At 36.5% G+C, this 25,388-nt stretch overlaps 1 protein-coding gene and 1 long non-coding RNA gene across 2 annotated transcripts in view; one reads left to right on the top strand and one right to left on the bottom strand.

Annotated features, from left to right (window-relative positions):
• Positions 1–25,388, top strand: part of LOC147581957 (uncharacterized) — a 286,206-nt gene that overhangs the window by 161,917 nt on the left and 98,901 nt on the right. The window lies entirely within an intron of this gene.
• LOC112858713 (transmembrane protease serine 11G-like) overlaps positions 11,214–25,388 on the bottom strand; it is a 30,458-nt gene continuing 16,283 nt past the window's right edge. The window contains exons 6-10 of the mRNA XM_086702837.1: positions 21,743–21,781; positions 20,688–20,859; positions 19,310–19,569; positions 15,548–15,690; positions 11,214–12,788 (exon numbers count right to left, since the gene is read on the bottom strand). Of these exons, the coding sequence (XP_086558963.1) occupies positions 12,630–12,788; positions 15,548–15,690; positions 19,310–19,569; positions 20,688–20,859; positions 21,743–21,781 (773 nt within the window). The 3' untranslated portion in view covers positions 11,214–12,629. The remainder of the gene's footprint in view (positions 12,789–15,547; positions 15,691–19,309; positions 19,570–20,687; positions 20,860–21,742; positions 21,782–25,388) is intronic.

The raw sequence follows: 25,388 nt of genomic DNA, 5'->3' as shown, positions 1-25,388 counted from the left end.
ATGTTAAATAGTTTGCCTAATCTCACATCTGAAAGTGGTAAAGATGGCATTTTCCCCCTCAGGTGTCTCTGACTCTAAAAGGCCCTTATCTTTATCACTTAGATCTACTTTATGAATGGCACTTGATACAAAGCTGACCCTTAAAAATAATTTTATTTTTTCTTATCACTAGCTGATTACAGAGGCTGTAGTAAGAGGTAGCAGTCCTTGGCCACTATTCTGGTCTATCTTTTACGTCCCAACCTAATTAACCTAATGTGACAAGGTAAGATGTAAAGATGTAAAGAGTTATGATGGTCAATAATCACATTTTTATATGGATAAAATTGTATATATTTTCATTTTAGGCATCTGCATAAGTAGATCTCAATAATTCACTGTTTCAAAAGATTGTATATAGTCGTCATGTCCAAACCTATACTTTTAAAGTTGGAGGGGTGCCTGGCTGGCTCAGTTGATTAAGAGTTTGACTCTTGACCTCAGGTCGGGTCATGATCTCACAGTTCCGTGAATTCAAGCCCTACATTGGGCTCTATGCTGTCAGTGCAGAGTCTGCTTAGGATTCTCTCCCTCCTCTCTCTCTGCCCCTCCCCCACTTGTGCTCTCTCAAAATAAATAAATAAACATTAAAAAATTTTTAAGTTGGAATTTTTCACAAAAAATAAGTACTAAAGAAAGTTTGTCAGTGTAACTTAAATTGGCATGCTACTGCTTTGCTTTTATCTCCTATTGTGCTATTAAATGATAAAAACTCTTATAGTGCATAAGGATTATATCATGAGACAATAGCAATATAACTTCTGTGATTGAATATTTTTCTTCAACTGATATTTTTGTCCTCTGTCTGATAAGAGGAAATTAAACTGATGCCAAATGACAAATAAGTGTTGTCATGTTGAGAATGAACAGGTGGAAAACATCCCTTAGTCTAGGAGTGTTTGCACATAGGAGCTCAGCCTCTATGTGTTGTGGTTATTTCAGAGAAGCCTACTATGTTAAAAATCATGGCATTCAGTAACTCATTAAATAGATCTTTGCTCAGTTCCTATGATGCACCAGAATAGATTTCAGGTACTTGGATATTAGGGAAGTTAAAAAAAAGATAATCATTAAAGTCACTTCTTTGCATATATCATCAACTCCTTCACTTTGTTTTCACTTTGTGCTGTCTCAGTGAAAAGATAATTTTGGATAAACCCGTTTCCATGATTCTTTAGCTGTACTCTTGTGCAGATAAACAGGCCAAGTAGAAAAACACAAACTGATCTAGTTTTAAATTCCTGTGCATGATCCTAAAGTGTGCTCCTGATGCTGGAGGTAGTCATTTTACATGTCCCTAGGCCATTCACTTCCCCACACTTCTGGGCAGTCTCTCACCTCTCTTTTTTTTCTTCAAACCACTTCACTTACTCTTCCATTCACAATTTTAGCTGATGGCCTTTATCCCTGCATCACTGTATTGGGTTCTTGAGGCTGCTGTAACAAATTACCACAAACCTGGTGGCTTAAAATACAGAAATTTATTTTTTCACAGTTCCGGAGACCAGAAGTTGGAAATGAAGGTGTCAGTATGACTATACTCCCTCCAAAGGCTCTAGGAATAATCATTCCTTGTTTCTTCTAGTTCTGGTGGCTCCAGGAGTTCCTTGACTTGTATCTGCAAACTCCAGTTTCTGCCTCAGTCTCAACATGTTGTCTTTTCTGTTCTGTGTTCCCTCCTTTGCTGTCTCTCTCCTGTTCTTTTTTGTGATAAAATATGCATATCACAAAAAATAGAAGAGGAAGGAAAACTTCCAAATTCATTCTATGAGGCTAGCATTATCCAGATTCCAAAACCAGATAAAGACACAATAAAAAAAGAGAAGTACAGGCCAGAATATCTGAATGACCATAGATGCAAAAATCCTCAACTAAATATTAGCAAACTGAATCCAACAATACATTTAAAAAATTCATTCATCATAATCAAGTGGGATTTATTTCTGGGATGCAAGAGTAGCTTCAATATTCCTAAATCAATGAACGTGATACATCACATCAATAAAAGAAAGCATAAAAGCCGTAGGATCATTTCAATAGATGAAGAAAAAGCATTTGACAAAGCAAAACATCTATCCATCATAAAAATTCTCAACAAAGTAGGTTTAGAGGGAACTTACCTCAATATAATAAAGTCCTTATATGAAAAATCCACAGCTAACACCTTCCTCAATGGGGAAAAACTGAGAACTTTTTCCTTACGGTCAGGAACAAGACAAAGATGTCCACTCTTCCCATTTTTATTCAACATAGTACTGGAAGTCCTAGCCACAGCAATCAGATAAGAGAAAGGAATAAAATGCATCAACATTAGTAGGGAAGAAGTAAAATTTTCACTATTTGTAGATGACATGGTATTATATATAGAAAACCCTAAAGACTCCACAAAAAACTGCTAGAACTGGAAAAAGAATTCAGTAAGGTTGCAGGATACAAAATTAATGTACAGAAATCTGATGCATTTCTATACACTATTAATGAAGCAGCAGAAAGAGAAATTAAGAAATCAGTCCCATTTACAATTGAAACAAAAATCACAACATACCTAGGAGTAAACTTAAAGAGGTAAAAGACCTGTATTCTGAAAGCTTTAAAACATTGATGAAAGAAATTGAAGATGATGCAAAGAAATGGAAAGACATTCCATGCTCATGGATTGGAAGAACAAATATTGTTAAAATGTCTATGGTACACAAAGCAATGCACAGGTTTAAGTCAATCCCTATAAAAATATTAACAGCATATTTCACAAAACTAAAAAGTCATTTTAGTCATTTTTTTAAGTGTTCAGTTCTTTGGCATTAAGTACATTCACATTGTTTGCAACAACCAGCATTACCCATCCTCAGAATTTTTCGTCTTCTAAAACTGAAACACTGTACCTCTTGCATACTAACTTCCGATTTCCCCCTTCCTCTAGTCCCTGGCAACCACCATTCTACTTTTTGTTTCTATTAATTTTACTACTGTATGTACTTTATAAACCTCATATGAGTGTACTCATTCAGTATGCCTTTTTCTGTCTTACTGGGTTATTTCACTTAGCATAACGTCCTGAAAGTTCATCTTTGTTGTAGCATGTGTCAGAATTTTCTTTTTTTTAGCATAGAATATTATTCCATTGTATGTATATACCACATTTTGTTTATCCATTCATCTGTCAATGGACTCGAGTTACTTCCACCTTTTGGCTGTTGAGAATAATGCTGCTATGAATATGGATGTACAAATATCTGTTTGTTTCTGCTTTCAACTCTTTTGGAAAGATACCCAGAGGTAGAATTGTTGTTTCATATGGTAACTCTGTGTTTAATTTTTTGAGCAATCACCTGTTAGGTGAGTGATTTAAGCGATAAGTGATTTAAGGAGACTGAATGCGTCTCCTTAAAATTTCTATGCTGAAATCCTAATCCTAAATGTGATGGTATTAGGAGATAGAGCCTTTGGGAGATGGTTAGGTCATTAGAATAGAACCCTCATGGATGGGATTCATGCCCTAATAAAAGGGACTCCAGAGAGCTCTCTTGCCTTTTCTACCAGGTGAGAGAACACAATGAAAGGTTAAGCCAGGAAGCATGCTTTCACCAGACGTGAATCTTCTAGCACATTGACTTTGGATTTCTCAGACTCTGAAACTGCGAGAAATACATGTTTGTTGCTTAAGCCAACTAGTTCATGGTACTTTTGTTATAGCAGTCATAATGGACTAAGATATTGCCATAGCATTTTCCATAGCAGTTGTATTGTTTTACATTTGTACCAATAATGCACAATTAGTGCACATCTTTACCAACACTTTTTTTTTGTATCCTAATACCCATTATCATGTGAAGTGTATCTAATTGTGGTTTTCATTTGTATTTATCTATAATTAGTGATGCTGAGAGTTTTATCATATACATATTACCATTTGTATATATTCTTTGGGGAAATGCCTATTCAATATCATATACATATTACCATTTGTATATATTCTTTGGGGAAATGTCTATTTTGCCCCTTTTAAAATTTGGTTGGTTATTTTTTAGTTGTTGAGTTGTAGAAGGTCTGTGTATATTCTGGCTATTAATCCCTTACCAGATATATGATTTGAAAATATTTTGCAAATATTAGAAATATTTCATTTCATTGGTTGCCTTTTCACACTGTCGATAGCATCTTCTGATGCACAAAATTTTAAAATTGTGATGTCGTCCAGTTTGTCGGTTTTTTCTTTTGTTGCTTATTTTTTTACTGTCACATTTAAAAAATCATTGCCAAATTAAATATCATGAAGCTTGTCACCTATCTTTTTTAATCCACTGCCACAGATTCAAATAGCACCTGTATGCATTTGACCCACAAATCTCTAAACATTTGTTATTATTCTTCTGCATTAAAGTTCTGTCTCCTGGAATAGTGTGAATCTGTTTCTGAAAAATCAAACTCGATATAACCAAACAATTTATTGTACTCTGATTCCTCTGCATCCATTCCTGAGTGTCCCACATCAATTGAATTGTCATGACCTGTACTTATTCTTTATGAAATCTTCCTCTCACACAAGAATCTACACCCCACCTCTCTTTCTGTTCCTATTGAACTGGGTCACAAAATCTAACAAATATCTTCCTATGAAAATGAATTCCAACAGTTATTTTGGGTGGGTGGAGATAAAGCAGTAGAACCATTTATTTTAACTGAATTTTATGCTGAAGCTAATTCGAGAAACAAATCACAGTGAGCAGTTCTGGTTGATGTGAGCAGGGCATACCTGAACTCCAATTACTCAGCATCTCTGTATCTCCTGAGAGATAGTCCTTGGAAATCTCTTGTCCTAGAGGTTTCAAGAGGAGACTATTTGTCCTGCTCCACGCTAAAGAAAGGGCATGGGTTGGATAGTGACCTAGGAATATTATAGGCATAGCTATAATACTGTCCACAATTAATTAAGTAGACCAAACAGAATGTGCTAACATTTCAATCAAAGTTACCAGTTAGTGCAGTTAGGTGCAAGTATTAGTTATAAATATGAGAATCTGTTTAAATTAGAAGATTAATACATAAAACCTTTCTCTTCCTATTGCCTATTACTCTGAGAGATGAAATATATGTTGGTTATTTTGCATAGATGCTAGAGTAATCCTTGACTGCTTATCTAACAACCTCTGGCAATTTATTCAAATGGAGAAAAACTCTCCTCCCTTAGGCAATTAAATAGAGATGGGTCATTGATTCTGCAGACTGTGGGGATTGGCAGAATTACTTAATAACATGTTTTTATTTTCTTTTCCTCCTGCCATAATTCTCATAGCTAACCTCTTGTCAAATGAAAAATTTCTGTGTTCGTGATTTTTGGTTTGCACTTGAAATTATATGAAAAATTAAAACTTTTCCAACTGATCTAATCTGAAGAAAATGTACTGGGATACAATTTAAAAGTGAATTTATGCATGATGTCAAATATCAGAATTTGGGAGTCATCGGACATGTATGTGTAATTTAATTAAAATTGGCTGTGAATACCAGCAATCCAAGTTCACATCCTTGCCTATACTTGCTATTATTCCACTTGTCTGTGTGGTGTACAGTAATGATTTACTTTTATTTTAATTGTGTTTTTCTCAATACTAGTTATTTGAACATTTGTCTTACATGCTTATTAACTTTTTGGTTTTCTTTTCTATAAATTGCTTTTTCATATCCTTCCTCATATTTCTTCTGAGACTGTTCTTTTTTGTTGATTTGCAGGACTATTTTGTATATTCTAGTGTCTTTTCAGTTTATGCATTTTAAATATTTTTCCCATTCTATCCCTTGTATCATTTACTTAAAAAAAGCAGTGAATAGTCCATTGTATTATTATTATTTGCCTTATAGGTAATACTGTCTATACTTTGCTTTAATAACTATTACCTATCCTGGGTCACAAAGACAATCTCCTTTTTTGTCTTAACATTATCATTTTTTTCCCTTCTCACTTACATCTCTAATCCATTTTGGGGGTCAACCTTTGTGCATATTTTTTAAGTTTATTCATTACTTATTTATGTATTTAAAAGTTTATTTATTTATTTATTTAGAGAGAAAGAGCAGGGGAGGGGCAGAGAGAGAGGGAGAGAGAGAATCCCAAGTAGGCTCTGCACTGTCAGTGCAGAGACTGACATTGGTCTTGAACTCACGAACTGCAAGATCATGACCTGACCCAAAGTCAGATGCTTAACCGACTGAGCCACCCAAGTGCCCCCGTGCATATTTTTAGGCAAAGATCTAGGATGGTGATGATAATGGAAATGTGCCTCTCAGATCCCCTAATTTGCAGGATAGAATTGACAGATGGCCCAAGCTGCTGTGCTCAGAGCCATCCATTGCACTAATGGAGGCCATGCTTCCTTTAAGCCTCTCCCAGCCTGTAACTGTGCACAGCAGAGTTGTTAAGGCAAGCTCACTCCTGAGAGATGTGGGACTTTTCTGATGGACAGCTTTGATTTGAGGACTCCCCATAGGCTTGGTCAAATTTTCTTGGGACTGCACAGCCATCTGACGAGATTCTTCCTATCTAACTCTTCTTCCTTCCTTCTTTGCTGCATAAGGGGACAACCTGAACTGTATTCTCTAGGGTCTCTTTGACTCTTCCAGGAATTATTCCATTTTCTTCACAGAAATTTCCCCAATCTCTCAAATCCCACCTTGAGGTTTGATTGAATAGTCTGAGAAAATTTAGGACTGACTAACTCACTACATTGCCTGTTGGGTAAAGAGAACACCACCCTGAGAAGCATGCAGAGCACAGATAATCCCTGGAATAAGGTGAGACCTGAATTACTGAAGATATCACCAGTGGTGACCTGGGAAAACTTCCTGGTAGGGGCATGATTGCAGCCATTATGGTTCAGGCAATTGGTGAGGCAAGCTGAGAAGGAGGAGTGCTACAAAGATAGTGGAGTTGGCTAGTTACTGCTAAATTGCATGTTGCCCTGCAGAAGGATAAGGAGAAGCTGAGAGTCCTTTGTAATCAGTTAAAAGCTGTGTGAGATAGGTTACAAAGAGGCCCTAATCTTCTACAGAGAAATAGTAGACGTGGCTCAGCATCAGGATGAAGACCTAATAGTTTCTCAGAATTTGAATGCTTGGTCAAAGCAGATCTGCTATGCTTCTTTAGGTCAGGTCCCTGGTTTGGAATACCTAGGACCTTGAAATGCAATTTGGAGTCAAGTGTATGGATGTCCTTGAGGATATTGTTCTACAGATCCTCTGAATCCTGAGAATTTGCAGAAGTAGTCCCTCACTCCTTAGTAAAAGCCAGCCCTTCTCTCATGCAGCAAGATACTGGTGAGCACTTTCCCCACAAGCCCTTTCCCCTTCCTCAACTGAAAACCTGTCGGTAACTCCACTAGAATGTGCTGGGTCTGATAAGGGAGGAAGGAGACTGTGCACTTGAGGGATTATGAGAATTAGTGAGAAGAGTACTCCTGTTCCTGACATTGGGTTTTGAGTGTGCTTGATGAAGGAGGGCTGAATGGAAGACTGGAAAAGAATTCATTGATGTTCTCAAAATATAGAATTAACACCCTGCCAAGGACCCAAGGAGACTGGGGAAGTCTTGCTTCTGGAGTGGCTCTTAACATCTTGTGGAAAGAAATAGCCAAAGTTGAGGGAAACAGAAACGTCCCAGTTGTCCTGGCAGGCAGTGGTGGAAGAAATTAAGAAGCTGAGGGAAGTGGCCATGCTGGAATGGATCTGCCATGTGAAGCCAGAAGACCCTGCGGGAGATGTGCTTTATGGGAAGGCCAAGATGACACACCATTTACCAAAGCCCTAGAAATGAGCTGGTGAGAGGGGCTCCAGCGCAGCTAAGAAGTTCAGTGGTGGCTCACCCCTGCAGGTGCAGGCTGACCACACGAGGAGCAGCTATAGAGCTGGCCTCAGAGGGAAGCGGTACTGGAGGAAACCAGCTACTTAAGTTTTTTTTTTTTTTTAATTTTTTTTTTTTTCAAACTTTTGGGACAGAGACAGACAGAGCATGAACGGGGGAGGAGCAGAGAGAGAGGGAGACACAGAATCGGAAACAGGCTCCAGGCTCTGAGCCATCAGCCCAGAGCCTGATGCGGGGCTCGAACTCACAAACCGCGAGATCGTGACCTGGCTGAAGTCGGACGCTTAACCGACTGCGCCACCCAGGCGCCCCGCAGCTACTTAAGTTTTAATGCATCCATCCTGGGGTTTGGAGGAGTGAGGGTGAGGAATACCTGAAAGCATCTGATTAGTGGTCACTTTTTCTAGAGCCTCCTCCCCTTAGTAGGTGTTTGCCCTGATACTCCCAAAAGTAGTTGTCTGGATTGCTGTGATTAGTTTCTGGTCTGAAGGGCAGGTGAATGTATTGTTAAGGCAATATAGGGCAGGCAGGGTGTTGGGGACTGCAAGAGTAAAACATAAACAGTGTTTCTTTGACCTGTTCTTTTATTCCACTCAGGGTGTCAGCCACCTACCCTCCCTACATAATTCACTTCACGAGAGCCTAGTCTCGTAGCCTTTCACTTTTATTTTCATTTGCTGGCCTAGAACCCATGTTTGCTTCTTTCATCTATAGTTTATCTGATTTTTTTTGATTTGGAGGGAATATCTTACGCTAGTACGTTATTTTAGCAGAAACAAAAGCCCAGATACTACACACACACACACACACACACACACACACACACACACACACATTGCATATATATGAATGCATATAAAATGTTGCTATTTTTTTAAAAAGTGGGTAAGCTCTTTATAAGTGAATGAATATATTTGTTTATATTTGTATAAACAGAACAAATTGAAAGGATATATGCATTTTTTAAAGGTTTATTTATTTTGAGAAAGAGAGGGAGTGCTAGTGGGTGAGGGATAGAAGAGAGGGATAAATGGAGAATACCAAGCAGACTCCACAGGTTCTCAGAACAAAGCCTGATGTGGGGCTCGACCCCACGAACCATGAGATCATGACCTGAGCTGAAATCAAGAGTCGATTGTTCAACCAACTGAGCTACCTAGGCGCCCTAAGGATATACGGTTTTAAACTTTGATTACCTCAGAAGATAACTGGGGAGAGATTGTCTGATTTTTCTTTCTACTAATCTGTGTTGGAAAATAGCTTATGCAACTTTAGAGCTTGAAATGCAATTACAATAAAAGTATATTTAAATAAATTATATAGACCAGGAGATGGCAGCATAGTGACACATTTGGTCTGTTTCTTACTGGGTTTTTGATGAACATAGGTTTGGATTATAGTGATCTGTTGTTTCTACATTTCTTGGATTCATCTATAATAAAACAATATTAACATATTGCACAATCCAGTCCCTGTTTTATACCTGGGTTGGCTTCTTGCTTAAAATATTACTTGAGGGGCGCCTGGGTGGCTCAGTCGGTTGAGCGTCCGACTTCGCTCAGGTCGCGATCTCACGGTCCGTGAGTTCGAGCCCCGCATCAGGCTCTGTGCTGACAGCTCAGAGCCTGGAGCCTGCTTCAGATTCTGTGTCTCCCTCTCTCTCTGGCCCTCCCCCGTTCATGCTCTGTCTCTCTCTGCCTCAAAAATAAATAAATGTTAAAAAAAAATATTACTTGATATTTTTAAATTTTGTGACTAAGTCACTCTGATGCTCCTCTATTACTTGCTACTCTTTTGTTGCCATTAATATATCTTTCTGGGTTATAAGAAATTATCTGATTTAAAAAGCTACCGAAATATTTTTATTCTTAAATAAAATAATAAAAATATATATTTTAAACTTTTTTATTCTTTAATATACTATTTATTGAAGAAGTTCTGGGATCTTTGTCTAAGGTTGAAAATTCCACTTGTGACCACTTCAATTTCCTTATGGGTCTCTGGGCCTGATATAGCTTATACAAAGAACATTCTGTACTAGTGGGCCAATGACACTAGAGGAAGAGTCTGGAAGTCACCATGATATGCATGGCCAAACACACTACCCAAAGGCTCTGTTACTTTTAACAATAATTATCAAAAATACTTTCACCTCTATGTTGTCTTGAGAACAGGACTTGGTTTTATATACAATTATATACCCAATATCTAGAATATCCAGTGTCTGACACATAGTGTTTCAAGAAATGTTTGTTAGATGAATAAGTGATTTATGCAAGTAGTTGCATACAATGCTGTAGGCCAGTGATGTCCATAAAACTTCATGATTTTGGAAATGATGTATATCTGTGCTACCCAATATGGTACCATTAGCCTTATTTGACTCTTTTATATTAGAAATGATATTAGTGTAACTGATACTATTATAAAGTTCAATTAAATGAACTTTACTTAATTTTAATTAATTTAAATCTAAATAGTCCCGTCTGACTAGTGGCTACTATTTCAGATAATGCAGCTTTTAGTGCATAGTGATGCTACGCCACTTCCTATTCTCCACTCTACAATGCTAGTGAATGATGGACTGAGCCATTCTGCCTCAGCCGAATATGTAAATCTTTTTTCAGGCAGTATCTATTTATTCATTCAGAGAATATTAAATAGAATATATACGTGGTATGATTATGCAGGCTTTAGGTACTTGACAAATATCTCTCTTTCTAGAGAGAAATTTATGTAGATTTCTCTAATCTATATAGACCAGTTGACATCTATCTTTAGATAGACTTCTATCTCAATAGATCTATATAAACAGCCTCCTTCGCCCAAACAGGTTCACTTTCCAAATGATCTTGATTTGGTTAGGATTTTTTGGATATGAGAGTAATCATCATAGACGGTCTTTTTAGCATTCTCAACACATGTGCATTGTAAGAAAAGGGAGAAGAAAGATATGCTCAGACCCATGTAAGAAAATTGTGGTTGTAAGATTTTTAACAAGTGACTTTTTTCCTCTGACTGTTGATTCCATGGCAGTGGTTCTCAGATGGGGGTGATTTAGCCCCACAGGCAACATTTGGCAATATCCGGATACATTTGCTGTTATTACAACTTGGTGGGGGTTACCACTGGCATCTAGTGTATAGAGGTAGGAAATGTTGCAAACATTCTACAGTTCACAGGATAGCTGCCACCTTCCCCCCAAAACAAAAAAATTATCTCTGACTAATGTCAGCAGGGCAAAAGTTGAGATGTGTAATGCAATATACTGATGATTCAAAGGAAATGAGGTTGAGTTTATTATTATAAATATATTTTAATGTATACAATATAACATTATGTATGTGGACCAAGAAAGACTCTCAGCTGATATAAAACTCAGAAGAAAATCTTAGCACAGCAGTTATTTCATTAGCCAAATTAATCATAACAGGGGGAGCAAAGGTTTAGAAGCACAGAAAAAGTTTGAGTTTTGTTGAATACTAGTCCATAGTCATATATAGTGTCAGGAAATATACATTTAAATACATATGAAAATGACTATTTTGTCATATAAGTTAAATCTCTCCAAAGATGCTTTCTGGATTATTTGAGTATTCTCCAAAAATACTATAAAGAATGCCAGCCATTTTTAACAGTAAATTTAAATATTAGACAATCAGATCTTTTCCAAAATCTTATATCAAATTGGTTATGAATATCTAATTTTATAATGGCTTCTCATGTAAATGATTTATGAATATCTAATTTATATTGGCTTCTTATTCTGTGGGTCCTTCACTTGTTCTGAAGTTGATTGAAAATAAGGCTATTTAGAAAAGAAAATGCAGTAAGATATAATAAAACATAAGTGAAAAGTTAATTTATGCCAGGTTTGTAACATCTCTCATTTTTAGAGATGGAAAGGAAATCCTTCTCACAGAGTCCTTTTATCTTCTCATTTCCATCTAACAAAAAGACCAAGAAACTTACTCTTTATTTTCTAAATACAAAAAAAAAAAAAAAAAAGGCATTTTTAGGTAGTGTAGCACAGAATCTGTGCTAGGCAGTGTTTTCAGTTTTCCTGTCTGGTACACAGATTTATTTATTTTTCCAAAGCAAATATTAGGTAGTTGTTTAGAGTTTAAAATCTACACTGTCATGTCAATGTTTTTCAAGTCTCAGAGAGAGGTGAATGTGCATGTGAGGACAAATGGGAAAGGGCTGATAGGAGGGCCATCTCTTAAGTCCCAGTTTCATGCCTAGTGCCCCTCCATCATTTGTGTTCACATTGGCCAGAAGTAATTACCTTGATTTGTCTAGTACAGTGAACCTACAGATTCTTAATGAAGATTATTTGATGAGGAACATGAAAATTGTGGAGTCAGGGAAGGGCAGTGTGCCCTGTCAGGGAAGAAGAAATAGAGAATGCTTAGCCAATTGGTACTTGTCTGATTAAACTGGATTGTTCTCATTTTAAATGAGTAGGAACAGAAAAATGAGCAAGGAGATCATGGGAGACACTTAGCAGCAATGGCAGATCATTGTGGAGTTGATGATATCTTGTATATTCAGGTTAGCAAAACATTTCAGATGATGTAAAAGAAAGTCTGCTTTCCTCATGTTTAAGGGGAATTTTGTCCGTTCATGCTTATTTGCATCTTGAACTCGATGACAATATACATAGCAACACGTTCTAGCAACGCAATTTGCTAGCGACCACATTAACATTTTGGATGTACAGGTGATTGTTGCATTAGATGTTGGTTTTAGATTTAATCCAGTCCCGATAACAAGTCACTTTGGTGTAAAGTCCAGGCTTGTTTTCTTTTCCACAGTCTATTCCCCAGCTTACTATCCCAATAAGATACCAGTTTCTATCATGTGCTATAACCAGAGGTCCTCCAGAATCACCCTGTAGGAGAAGAAGAAATGTACATTGTCAATGCAATAAATAAAGGGGAGTAAAAAATGAAAGTTTAGGAGCCTGTGAATGACTATTAAATTAATATTTTAAATAAAAGTATGTAGGGGTGCCTGGGTGGCTCAGTAGGTTAAGTGTCTGGCTTCAGCTCAGGTCATGATTTCATGGTTTGTGGGTTCGAACCCCGTGTCAGGCTCTGTGCTGACAGCTCAGAGCCTGGAGCTTCTTTTGGATTCCGTGTCTCCCTCTCTCTCTGCCCCTCCTCTGCTCATGCTCTCCTTCTCTCTCACGTATAAAATAAAAACATTAAAAAATTTAAAAAATAAAATAAACAAAAGCATATAAAATGAATTCTGTTTTTACTTACCATTGTTATTAATACAACAATTGAATTTATTGCTTATTACCTGTTTTTATCTTACTACTTCTACTTACCTGTGTTAATATCTTCATCTGGAATAGTGTGAATAAAGCTAATATTTCAGTTTTACCCTTGTATAGTTTTTTTTTTTTTAATTTTTTTTTCAACGTTTTTATTTATTTTTGGGACAGAGAGAGACAGAGCATGAACGGGGGAGGGGCAGAGAGAGAGGGAGACACAGAATCGGAAACAGGCTCCAGGCTCTGAGCCATCAGCCCAGAGCCCGACGCGGGGCTCGAACTCACGGACCGCGAGATCGTGACCTGGCTGAAGTCGGACGCTTAACCGACTGCGCCACCCAGGCGCCCCACCCTTGTATAGTTTTTAGTTTTGCTCTATCTAAACAGGGAGCACAAACTGAACCTGAGTCCAGGCATACAATAGTTACATAAGTGATGAACTCAAGGCTCAACTATATGTCACCTCCATGAAGCCTCTTCTGTTAGCTAGATATAGTCACTTGCTATGAATTTGTGTTTTTTTTAACTTTTTTAAATATTTACTTCTGAGAGAGAGAGAGAGAGAGAGAGAGAGAGCGAGCAGTGGAAAGACAGAGAAAGAAGAAGACACAGAATCTGAAGCAGTCTCCAGGCTCTAAGCTCTCAGCACAGAGCCTGATGCAGGGCTCGAACTCACAAACTGTGAGATCATGATATGAGCCAAAGTCAGAGGCTTAACTGACTGAACAGCCACCCAGGCACCCCATATTTGAATTGCACCTTGTTCCATTCATACCAATTGATAGGAAGGTGTCCTGGATGCTATATTGTTGTGCAGCAATAGGTGTGTGAAGAGAAGGGTATGCAAAGGGCACTCCAGGCAAATATGCACTATTTATCACTGACAGGCTTTTGTTTCCAAACTAATGTTTAATCCCTAGCCCTAGTGAACTGGTTTGAAGTGTGTGAATCCTGAGGACTTCCCTGATATCTTTAACCCAAGGTTTAGACAGATGATTTTTAAATTTATCTTTTAGCAATAAACCTATATGGAAGCCCATTATAGACTTATTTTATAAGACAAATGATCCTGTTTGAAGCAGGCCTGGGATCCTAGAGTTTTGGCTCTTAGCTCCCTTCCCTTCTCTTTCCATGTAGCCTTTAGGGCTCAGTGGACAGAGTGTGAAAACTTTGGTTACTAAAAGCAATGCTTCTCAGCTCTTTTCCTGTAAGACCACATCCTAATTTAGGTCCTTAGTATTTTATTTTGCTGCTAGCGAAGGAAGCATGGGAACATGGACCAATGGAAAGAGAACATCTTTTACATAGATTTATGTTTCTGCTCAAAAGTCATGTTATCCGGTTGTGTTGGGGACCGCCTTGTTTTTGCTTCTCCTCAGGAAGGAAAGTGAGTGGAAGGAGATCTTATATTCAGAATATGTAGCCAAATCCTAGGTTTTTGTTCTTTTCGTTACTTGTTTGCTATATTATTAGATTGTAAATTCATTGTGGATTCAGTATAGGCTTTTTTTTTTAATGTTTATGTTTCCTTCAGTAATTGCCACATTACCTTGCAATATACAAAAAAAAAAAAATGGAATGAATAAGTGAAAGAATATTTATTATATCACATTACAGCCAGGTAGTGGCAGATCAATAGTGGGCCCTTTGCATTTAAGTAAAGCACTCATATGTGTCACATTCTCAAAACATTTCCTAATCTTTTAAGAATTGCTAAACTATTGGACCCAAGTGAAAATCTTCATTATTTTAGTTACTTATTTTTAGTCTTTTAAGTAGCCTGACTTTAAAACTGATATTCTCCTTAAATGCTTAATCTAAGATTTTGTATGGTTTAGTGAAATGCTATTTACTTTTTAGATATAATTTGTGAGGCAACACTTTAATATGAATAAGTGTTGATAAATGTATTCTCTTCCTAAATGGTGTGATTCTATATGAATGTGGACTGCTAATGGTCAAAAGGGTTAAGCGCTGGTGGGATGATGGCTCTGGCTATGGAGGGATCTTCAGACTCCATTCCATAGTGCCTTACAAGTAGTAGGGGTCAGACACCTAATTGGTTATCATTGCGACTTGAAGGAATGATTGTGTGGCTCCCTGGCTTGGTTTCTACTATCTGCTTCCAGTCTTTTTCTCTAATCAAAGTACTAATTTGCAACTGATGGTCCTTTTTTACATATGGTTCTGGACAATACGAGGGTGTTAAATGAGGAGTATTTCTTAAGGTTCTCCCATTCCCTCTTTTTACACTCTCTTCCCTCCTCGTCAACTTAATTTTATAGTTGTATGAAGTGACATCGGTCTATAGTCAGTGAGGCCACCTCCATTCACCACACTCATTTTTGTGGACTTGAGTCTATTCTTACCTCACAGGCATCTCGCTTTCCTGTCAAGAATCCAGCACATATCATTCCTGATGATACAGCACCACCATATACATGAACTTGATTACATACATCATTACTTATGATCTCTACTTCAACTTGTCGCAGAGTATTGGGAAAAGGACCTAAAGAAGAAAATAATTAATAGATGAAGAATTTTCACATTGTTGCTTATGATAGTTAATTGTTGTGTTTTATAAAGGATGTACTGGTGATAAGATATATGTCTTAAAGTTGTAGGACTCTGAGCTCAATGACAGTGCTCAGGTTCAAGTTATATTTCTTGCGTGCCTTCTAGGTGCTAGGTACCATTCTTGGCACATTTACTTCCACTATCTTATTTAATCCTTGCAACAACCAACAAAAGTAGATATGAATATTCTCTTTTTCAGATAAGAAAACCAAAGCTTACCTGGTTATGAGTCTTGCTCTGATCACATAGCTAAATGGAGGATAACATCACATTTAAACCCAGGGCATTTATCACCACCTGGGAGAATCTGTGATAGTTTACCTTACCTTACCTGGAAATCTGCCACATCACTTTAAAAAACACAGCTATAATGGGAATTGAAAATCCTTCAGGAAGAGCAGTATAGAGTGAGGTTGTACGATCAGAAAGTAATTTTAATACTGAATAAATGGAACCCTAGTGCTTCATCAGAAAGACCATATCTACTTTGATAATAGCTCAAATGGCTGTCCACAACTAATTCCAGGGTAAGTAACCAATACCAAGATAAGATTTAAATCTTGTTTTACTAATGATCCACACATTCATTGATTTGTTGTTATATGAAAAGTGCTTTTAATTGTGTATTGTACCATTTTAGTCATTGTATTCTTCTCATTACCCCTGAGCAGCTTTTATTTTAAAGACTGTATTAGTCCTTCATATAAAGATGGATGCACTGTTTACAAAAGGTTCAAAGACAATTAAAAGGAGGAAGGAGGGCAGTGCTGTCAATTTGACCAACGAATCAGGGTAATTCTGTGCTAAAGACTCTAGGCTTAGCAGTAGCACATGTGAGTTTGAATACTGCACAATTTATGTGCTATTTAGCCTTGGGCAAGTTATTTAATCTCACTAAGCATCAGTTTACTCGCTAAAAGGAGTAAATGATACCTATCTCACATGTCTGTTGTAAGGGTTAAAAAATAATTAATGTTAGGGTGCCTGGGTTGCTCAGTTGGTTAAGTGTTTGACTCTTGATCTCAGCTCAGGGCATGATCTCATGGTTCATGAGTTCGAACCCTGCATCTGGCTAACACTGTCAGTGAGGAGCCTGCTTGGGATTCTCTTTCTTCTTCTCTATCTGTCCCTCTCCCACTTGTGCTCCATCTCTCTCTCTCTCTCTGTCTCTCTCTCTCTCTCTCTTAAAATAAATAAGTAAACTTAAAAAAATAATTAATGTAACCAATTATGATAGTGCTTTGTCCCACATTTAGATTTCAGCCAATGGAAGCTATTGGAGTGGATTGTAGAGTATGAAATTATGTATTTAAAATCCTCATGGTACTAAGCTGCACTTCAATGTCAAAGATGGCTAGTGAGTGCTAGAGCTTTTATAAGAGAAGATATAGGTTTCTAGGGATTTTGTCACTAACTGTAAATAAATCTAATTCTCTGTATTAAGCCTAGTAAATTCACTTACCTAGCGTTAACTATCTTGCTGAAAAACTAAGCCTAAATCTTTTATAGTCATTAAAGATTGTCTAGGATCTGGTGCATTTCTTCACCATTTTTAAGCACTGGAGGGTCATTAAATGACCATTTTCTCTTCATTTCTGATTCTCTTTGAAATGGTCCTAGTGAAAGAATCTGCTCACTCTCTATTCTTTATACAGATTTTTAGAACAGGCTAAACTATTTGTGTAGATGCTTCAGCAATATTCAATACTATCTCTTTTTTCCTCTGTAATTGACATTTAAAATTTATAGGTATTCCTAGGTTTTAATCAACTGTATTTAAACTATTTATAATTTCTGTGTGCCTACTTTTATGTGTTATGTTAATTGGCCTAGGATGCCTAGTTTTAAACTTCAAGTGCTTATAATTCCTTAATCTCAACTTTTAAAAAGTCAATTCAAGTGCTTAACAATATAACAAGCTATTTTACATTATCAACTATTCAAGGAAGAAACTATCCAGAATAGAAAGTTTCTATTTTACAAGCTGTCTGGTAACAAGATTTCTAATTAGATATAATTGGATAAATTTGGGGAAGTAGAAGAAAACCTTAGTCCTTGTCTCAGTTTCAAAATACAGAGAAAACCATAATCAAATATTTAATGCTTAACTTTAGACTGATGTCTTACAAATTTATAACATTATTTCTGGGAAGTATACAACTTGTTAGAGTAGATAGATCAAAGACGCTATTGGGCATTGACGATTCATGATGAAGTCCCAAATCACTCCCAAACTACTACTCTGGGAGGGTGTGGTGTTAAGTTTAATTAGGGTCTAGAGGAAGTGTAGTGGTATTGCCCTAGTGGTAGATGCTTTCCATTTCTACTCTAGTCATTATAGAGGCCTTCTAATCCCAAAGGATTTGATTCCTCTTTGTTCTCATCACCATTGCCTATAGAACAAGGCAGATCCCCCAAGATGAGGAAAATAACTCTCAGATTATAATGACAGTATAACAACCTGGACCCAACATCAGAATTTTGGAGTTCATATTGAAGGGAAGCAGATTTCTATAAAAATGAAGTGACAGAGACTTAGTACATAAAAGCTATCTTTGGAGCAAGTAGATAAATAAGACTATAACTTTTTAACAAGAGACTGGAACAAGAATCAGAAATTCAAAGGCTGCTTAAACTATACGTAAATTGCTCACCTAAGAAAGGTAGAAACAGAGACTCCTATCAAGATCTGAAAATCTATCTTTGCAGTGTATTGTGTATTATTAAATGTAGTAAAATGTTGTACTTTTGAACTGTATAAATCCTGAGGCTTAAAACCTGCTCCATAGATACATGGATCAGAGGGGTCCCATTTAATAGTTAGCATCAGGCGTGACATTTAAATTGTTTACTTAAAAAAAAATGCTTAAGTCTGTTTTTGTTTAGTTGTATGACACATTACAGAAATTTATCGTTATTACTGCTCACAAATCACATACTTTAAGATTCATGCAACCATGGCAGAATCTCTACATATAAAAGACAGCAACATGGGGCTCCTGGGTGGCTCAGTTGGTTAAGCGTCTAACTTTGGTTCAGGCCATGATCTTACAGTTTGTGGGTTCAAGCCCTGTGTTGGGCTCTGTGCTGTCAGCTCCAAGCCTGGTGTCTGCTTTGAATTCTGCATCTCCCTCTCTCTCTGGCCCTTCCCTGCTCATGCTCTATCTCTCTGTCTCTGTCTCTCTCTTTCAAAAATAAATAAACATTAAAATTTTTTAATACAAAAAAGAGACAGCAACAAAGAAGTAAATGATATGAAAAAATATGCCTTAATAATTTTTGAAAAGGAAGTTATAACTAGCTGTAAAATTATAACCAAAATAGCCCATAAAGAAAGCATTAAACATAGATACTGTCTAATAGTAATAGCAAAGTTTCCATAAGTCACCATATCTGGTTTTTTTGTTTGTTGTTTTGTGATATTTTTCATGGGACATCTTGATTTCATCTCTTACATTCAATATTTTGATTTTGTATCTTACTTTATATCTCCATTCAAATGGAAGACAGCTTTGCATTTTTTGCTTAGTTCTTTTTACTGAGATACTCACCATTAGCTTTTAATGCTCCCCATCCAGTGACAAACACTGGACTCTGAGGCAAGACTTCAAAAGTATCATCTGGGAGACAGACTCTGCCCACATCATTGGAAAAGAGGACGGGGGTGGAAAGCTTCACCACAGCAATGTCGTCATCATGCTTATGGGTAGCATAGTTGTTGTGAATGATAATTGATTGTATCTTTCTTCTCATCAGAGGAGGGCTGAGAGTTGTTCCAAAACTAGCCATCCAGAGTTTGGGGTTTTTGTAACTGATCACAGATTAAAAGTATTACAGTTGGTTCATTTCTGATCTAAAGTTGCCCAGAACTCCGAATAAGCATAGGACATAGAGGTGGTAGAAGGGAAAATTGTTTAAGATGAAGGAATCTACTGCTGAAATCATTGTTGCACTATATACTAACTAACTTGGATGCAAATTTAAAAAATAAATTAAAAAAAAGAAAAAAGTTAAAAGAAAATTGTTTAAGGTGATAGTTGATTGGGGTCTTCCCACTCTACTTGAGGTATCTCCCCCAGGATTGCTCTGCTTCATTTAGGTGATACAAATCCGCCCCGCCTCCCCATTCTAAGGTAGCTTACTCCCCTTGAGGGGGAGTTTGTATTTTCTAAAGGAAACAAAATATTATTGCTAGTTTTGATTATAAAAGAAATACAGAGTAGTTGGAAAGCCTATAAATAAATAAAAAATTAGACTTATGTGCCCATATATGTACACATCCATGCACGTATATACCCCCATATGCATGCAGTAATATAAATGTATGTATAGCTATTGAGAGAGAAAGAAAGGGAGAAGGGAGGGAGAAGGAGAGGGAGAGGTGTCAACTTGGAGGCACACTTTATATATTGATTGTTTTGTCATCCTTTATTTTTAGTTAACATTTTACTCAGAATATTTTCCCACTTGATATGAATTTCACTAGATTTACTGTATCTCATTATTATCTCCATGTATCCCATATGTTACATCTTCAAAAAAGATATAATTAAAGTGCAGGACTAAAGACATTCATGTGGGATAATCTGATGTAAATTTGTGCATCAGGGTACTATTAACAGAGTTAAAAAATCCACAATATATCTTAGGAAAACTGGTGAGTGTGCTTAACTTTTGAAGTGTTGTGTTGTTCTTAGTTAAATTAGGATTGCTGGGGAATATATTTCCAGTTGCAGCTGAAGATTCTCTAATTTTTCTACTATTCTTTAGTTACTGTTATTTCTTCCTAAGCCTGCTTCACAATGTTGAGTTCCAGTGGGAGGCCTAAGATGCTCATAAAAGAATGAAAAATTTTTGAGAATTATGAGAAATGAAGGTAAGAAAAGAAGGTGAAATTGGTCATCCTGCTGGTATAGACTGAGGACTTACATGTCAAAGCAGTGAGCAGCAGTCAGGAGCCACTCCTCACTGATCAAAGATGCGCCACAGAAATGGATGCCATCCATTTGCAGGCTGGCTTGCCATGGCCAATCAGCTCTTTTTGCAGGATAACCTTCAGCAATTCGTTCCATGGATGGAAACTCTCTCCCTCTACCACAACCTGTCAGAAGGAAATAAGATAGTTTTGTTTTGTTTTGTTTTATTTTTATTTTATTTTATTGTTTCATTTTAGTTGACACACAATGTTACATTAGCATTAGCTGTACATTATAGAGATTCAACTTCTCTATCATTATGCTGCGCTCGCAACAAGTGTAGCTATAAGATGGTTATTTATAAACAGTGTTTTAAACATGTCAAGGCATGTTTAGCACATAAAGATGGAAACAGTTATAAGTTTGTCTTGCCTTCAAAAAATTAATCAAAATTATGTAATAGAATAATGATCATTCAAATTGAAAAAGGATTAACTTAAAAAATAAACTACTTAATATCCTCCCTAGTGCATTTAAAGCAATTTCAGTTCAAAGTTTGTTTTTTCATATCTTACTAGGTCATTTTCTTATGTGCAACAGTTTACTTCATGATCGTTGACAATTTTGAGTGCACAATGTATGCTACTTATTGCAGAAAAATACCACTGGTACATTTAAAATACCTGTCTAATATTATAGCCATTACCCAACTGTATCAAAATTCACATATTAAAATTAATGCGTGTTATTTAATTCTAAGCAAAATTTTCTACTTTAACAAAGTGAGCCAAATAAGAATAAATACAATAAAATGATGGGGAATTGTTAAAATAAGTTATCAGGGAAACATTCTGTGAGGAATAGTAAGTTATTTCCAAGGAGCCCATATAGGCATGGCCAATTATTATTAATAATAATTTTTCCTCTTACAGAGTGTTAAATCATGTATCCATTCAGAGATATTTCATACTTTTGGGAAATAGTAAACCTGGGGATAGAGAAACTCTAGCAGTATTTTGAATTTTAGCATTTGATTTACAAACATCACAGGGATATTCTCGAACTTACAGCTGTTCAGAATGTGCTCTGCTTGTGCTTCATTCATATCTGGAAAAAGCAAGATGATTTCTCAGCAGTAGAACAATTATAATTTGGAAATACTATGCCTACATGACATGAATATTTCTGGTTGGGATGAGCTGAGTTAGTCAGGACATTCTTTAATTTTAAGGCAGTAAAATGAAATCCCACCAGAAGAAGAGACCTGGGTATAAATTAAACCCTTCTTCTAACTCTTTATGGACTCTGGGAAAATCCTGGGTTATGATTTTAAAATCATCTGCATAGAGAAGGATATTATTTTACTTGAAGGAAGACTACATCTAATTAATTTAGCCATAGTAATTTATTAAAATGCAAGTCAAACAGAAGAGGGTCTAGGACTACTTTTACATGTGTACTGTTATATGGTGGGCACCATTTCCTTCTGTCCTCATTCACACATTAGTGATATGGTAAAGGCACTCAAAGCATCTTAGATGCCTGACATCTCCACAGAGTCTCCCAGTAGAATAAAGGTCCACCAGTGTACTAATGAATCTTCAAAATATGTTAGTCATTTTATCATAAAGTAAAATAGAAGAAATCATGATCAGTGACTGCTCCCCGAAATTATATGAATTGTTCCTCATGCCAGATAATATAATGAATAATCCGGATCCACAGTTTTGTTAAGTTAAAAACTAGTGTGGAGTTCTGGTAAGCCTGAAAAATTAATGCATCTTTCAGACTCTAAACTCAGATTGAGTTCATCAGCGGGGAACTAAGCTTATGTTTATTACTGTTTATTAGAATAAATCCCTTTGAATTAGTTTTGCTAATAATTCTCTAGTGGCTTCCCTGATCTTTATAACTGAAACTTCCTACCTGGATCTGCATGACATGGTCCCTATTTACGTCTTTGTTGTCATGTTGAACTGTTCTTGCTTTTAGCCATGACTCAGTGGTCACCCTGGCCGTTCTGTTTCTTGGCTGTGCCAAGGTGTTCATACAGTCTTTATTCTAGTTGTCCCCTGCCAGAAATGCTCTTCCCTTGGCCATTTTTATGGTTGGTTCCCTATTGTCATTCAGAAATTAACTTAAAGTCTTCTCTTCAGACAGGCTTTCCATGACAAATCAAAGCAACCTCCCATTCTCTATTCTCTTTATTGAATATGAAAATTCAAATTATTTGATTTAACTTTTGTTTACTTATTTTTTAGTGGGCCATTGTCTTTCTTATTCCAATTACAATGTTCTATGAGGAGGGGTAATTTCCTGGCACAAATAGGTTCTTAATAAATACTTGCTAAATGAATAATGAGCAGTGATGATAACTAGTAATTTACTGAGTCCTATCTACTAGGGAGTATGACAAACATTGCTTATATCCTCCCAATAGCAGTATGAGGCAAAAGTATTAAGGACATAATTTAAATACTTCTTCAGGTATAAAGCTTGTTCTACAACCATTTCACTGTAAGGTCAATTATAGTCTAGTGTCACCTTCTGTAGGAATGGAACAATGAGAGGAGTGGAATTATGGTCAATTCATGAGTAACTAGTCTGGGCTTATTTCTATCTGCGGCAACTACTGAGGGACTTCAGAGAAGACATGAAATCTCCTAGGTGAATGTTACCCAGCAGATGTGCTCCACCTGCAGGACAAAAGTTGAATAGCTCCAGTTTTGGAACAAGACTGTAGACTCCCTTTTCTCAGCCCTTCTCCTATAACTAAATACAACTAAATATCCTGAAAATCAGCTAGCAGATAACGGTAAAATAACTCTTAAAGCTGGAAGGAGGCAGGCAAAATGGCTAGAGACTACAGTATTTGAAGGACAGTGTGATGAGCTTCCTAGTTTTGTTTTCATCTCACCTACATTTGGACTGGGGACCAAGAAAGGCCTGCAATCTGAAACCATCCATAGGCATAGACAAAAAAAATCCTAAGAAAAGTGTGCTCTCTCCATCCAAATACTGGGAAAGAGAAGCACAACAGAGGCCTAGTGAGGAGCCCAAATCTCCTGTTTCACAACACAGGGCTGGCTATCTATTTTACTAGCAGCAGTGGCAGTAATAAGCCCTTGACCATCCCAAACCCCACTTCCCAATCAGGGCACCAGCTTGCAGACTGACACCCACAGGGACAGCATCAACCTTTATCTCCCCTGTGACATAAGTAGGTTCAAGCCCACCACACCTCTACATGGAGAGGATGGCCAAGGGATACAAGGCAGCTGAGAGAAGCCCGTTTTATTCCCATATATGTTGCTGGCAGCAGGAATTGAGAGGATGTTCCAGAAGACTAGAATAAATACTGCAAGGACTCTGCAAACTAAGTTGTTATTGAAACCACAAAAGTTGGTGAGAATCTATACTCCAAACCTAAAAAAGTTGGCTATTTGCCAAAATAAAAGAATTAAATAGGATCAAGAGTCTCCTAACATAAACTGAAATGTTCAGAATACAAACAAGTTACTTGCCATACTGAAACCCAGGAAAACCACACTCTGCATGAGAAAAGAATATCAACAAATACCAATACTGAGATGAATAAGAAGTTGGAAGTATCTGATATGGATTTTAAAGCAGATGCCAGAAAAATAATTCAGCAGTCAATTACAAATTCTTTTGAAACAAGTGAAGAAATGGAAAATCTGAGCGAAGAAATAGAAGTTACAAAAACCAATTGCAAAATTATAGGACTGAAAAGTATAAGTAATAATTATTATTATATTTATACTATTATATTTATATATAATATTATGTAATATGTAAATATTATTTACAATAATATTCATATTATTATATTTATTATTAATTATTATTGTTATTAACCCTGCTGGGTGGTCTTAATAATGGAGAGTGGACCTGGGGGATAGACTCAGTAAACTTGAATTAAATTAAATAGTGTTTACTCAGAAGAACAGAGAGAAAAGAGACTGAAAAAAAATCAAGAAAACATCTGAGATTTGTGGGATGATAACAAAAGATTTAACATTCATATTATTAGAGTTCCAGAAGGAGAAGAAAAAGAGTGTGAGACTGAAAAAGGATTGAAGGAAACAATGGTTGAAGACTTCTCAAATTTGGCTAAAGACAGAGATCTGCAGATTCAAGAAGGTGAGAAAACCTCAAATAGGAAAGACTCAAGTCCACAGCAAGATCCATTATAATTAAGTTACTAAAAACTAAAGACAATGAAAAATTCTTAAAAACAGAAAAATGATATATTACCTATAAAGTAACACCAATTCAAATAACAGCAGTTTTCTCATTTGAAACCGTGGAAGACAAAAGAAAGTGGCATAGCATTTTTCAAGCTCTGAAAGAAAAAGCTATTAACCACGAATCCTATATCCGCTGAAACTGTATTTAGAAATGAAGAGATGAAGGTATTCTAGGATGAAGAGAAATTAAAAGAATTTGTTTCTAACAGACCTACTCTTGGAAAAGGGCTAAAGGAAGCTTTCCAAACAAAAAGCAACTGATAATAGAAGGCTAGCACCTTCAGAAAGGAAAGGAAGAGACAGAATGTGTAAACACAGAAATAAACATAATACACTATTTTTCACTTCATGGGTTTCTTTAAACATATTTTATGGCCAAAGAAAAGATGTGACACCATCTCATGTGCTGAATGTATACAGAAGAAATACTTAAGAAAAATATA

Source organism: Puma concolor, chromosome B1 (genome assembly GCF_028749965.1).
Source record: "Puma concolor isolate L17-30 chromosome B1, mPumCon1.1.hap2, whole genome shotgun sequence".
NCBI lineage: Eukaryota > Metazoa > Chordata > Mammalia > Carnivora > Felidae > Puma > Puma concolor.
The sequence above is the reverse complement of the archived record's forward strand: the minus strand, read 5'-3'. Positions and strand labels throughout refer to the sequence as shown.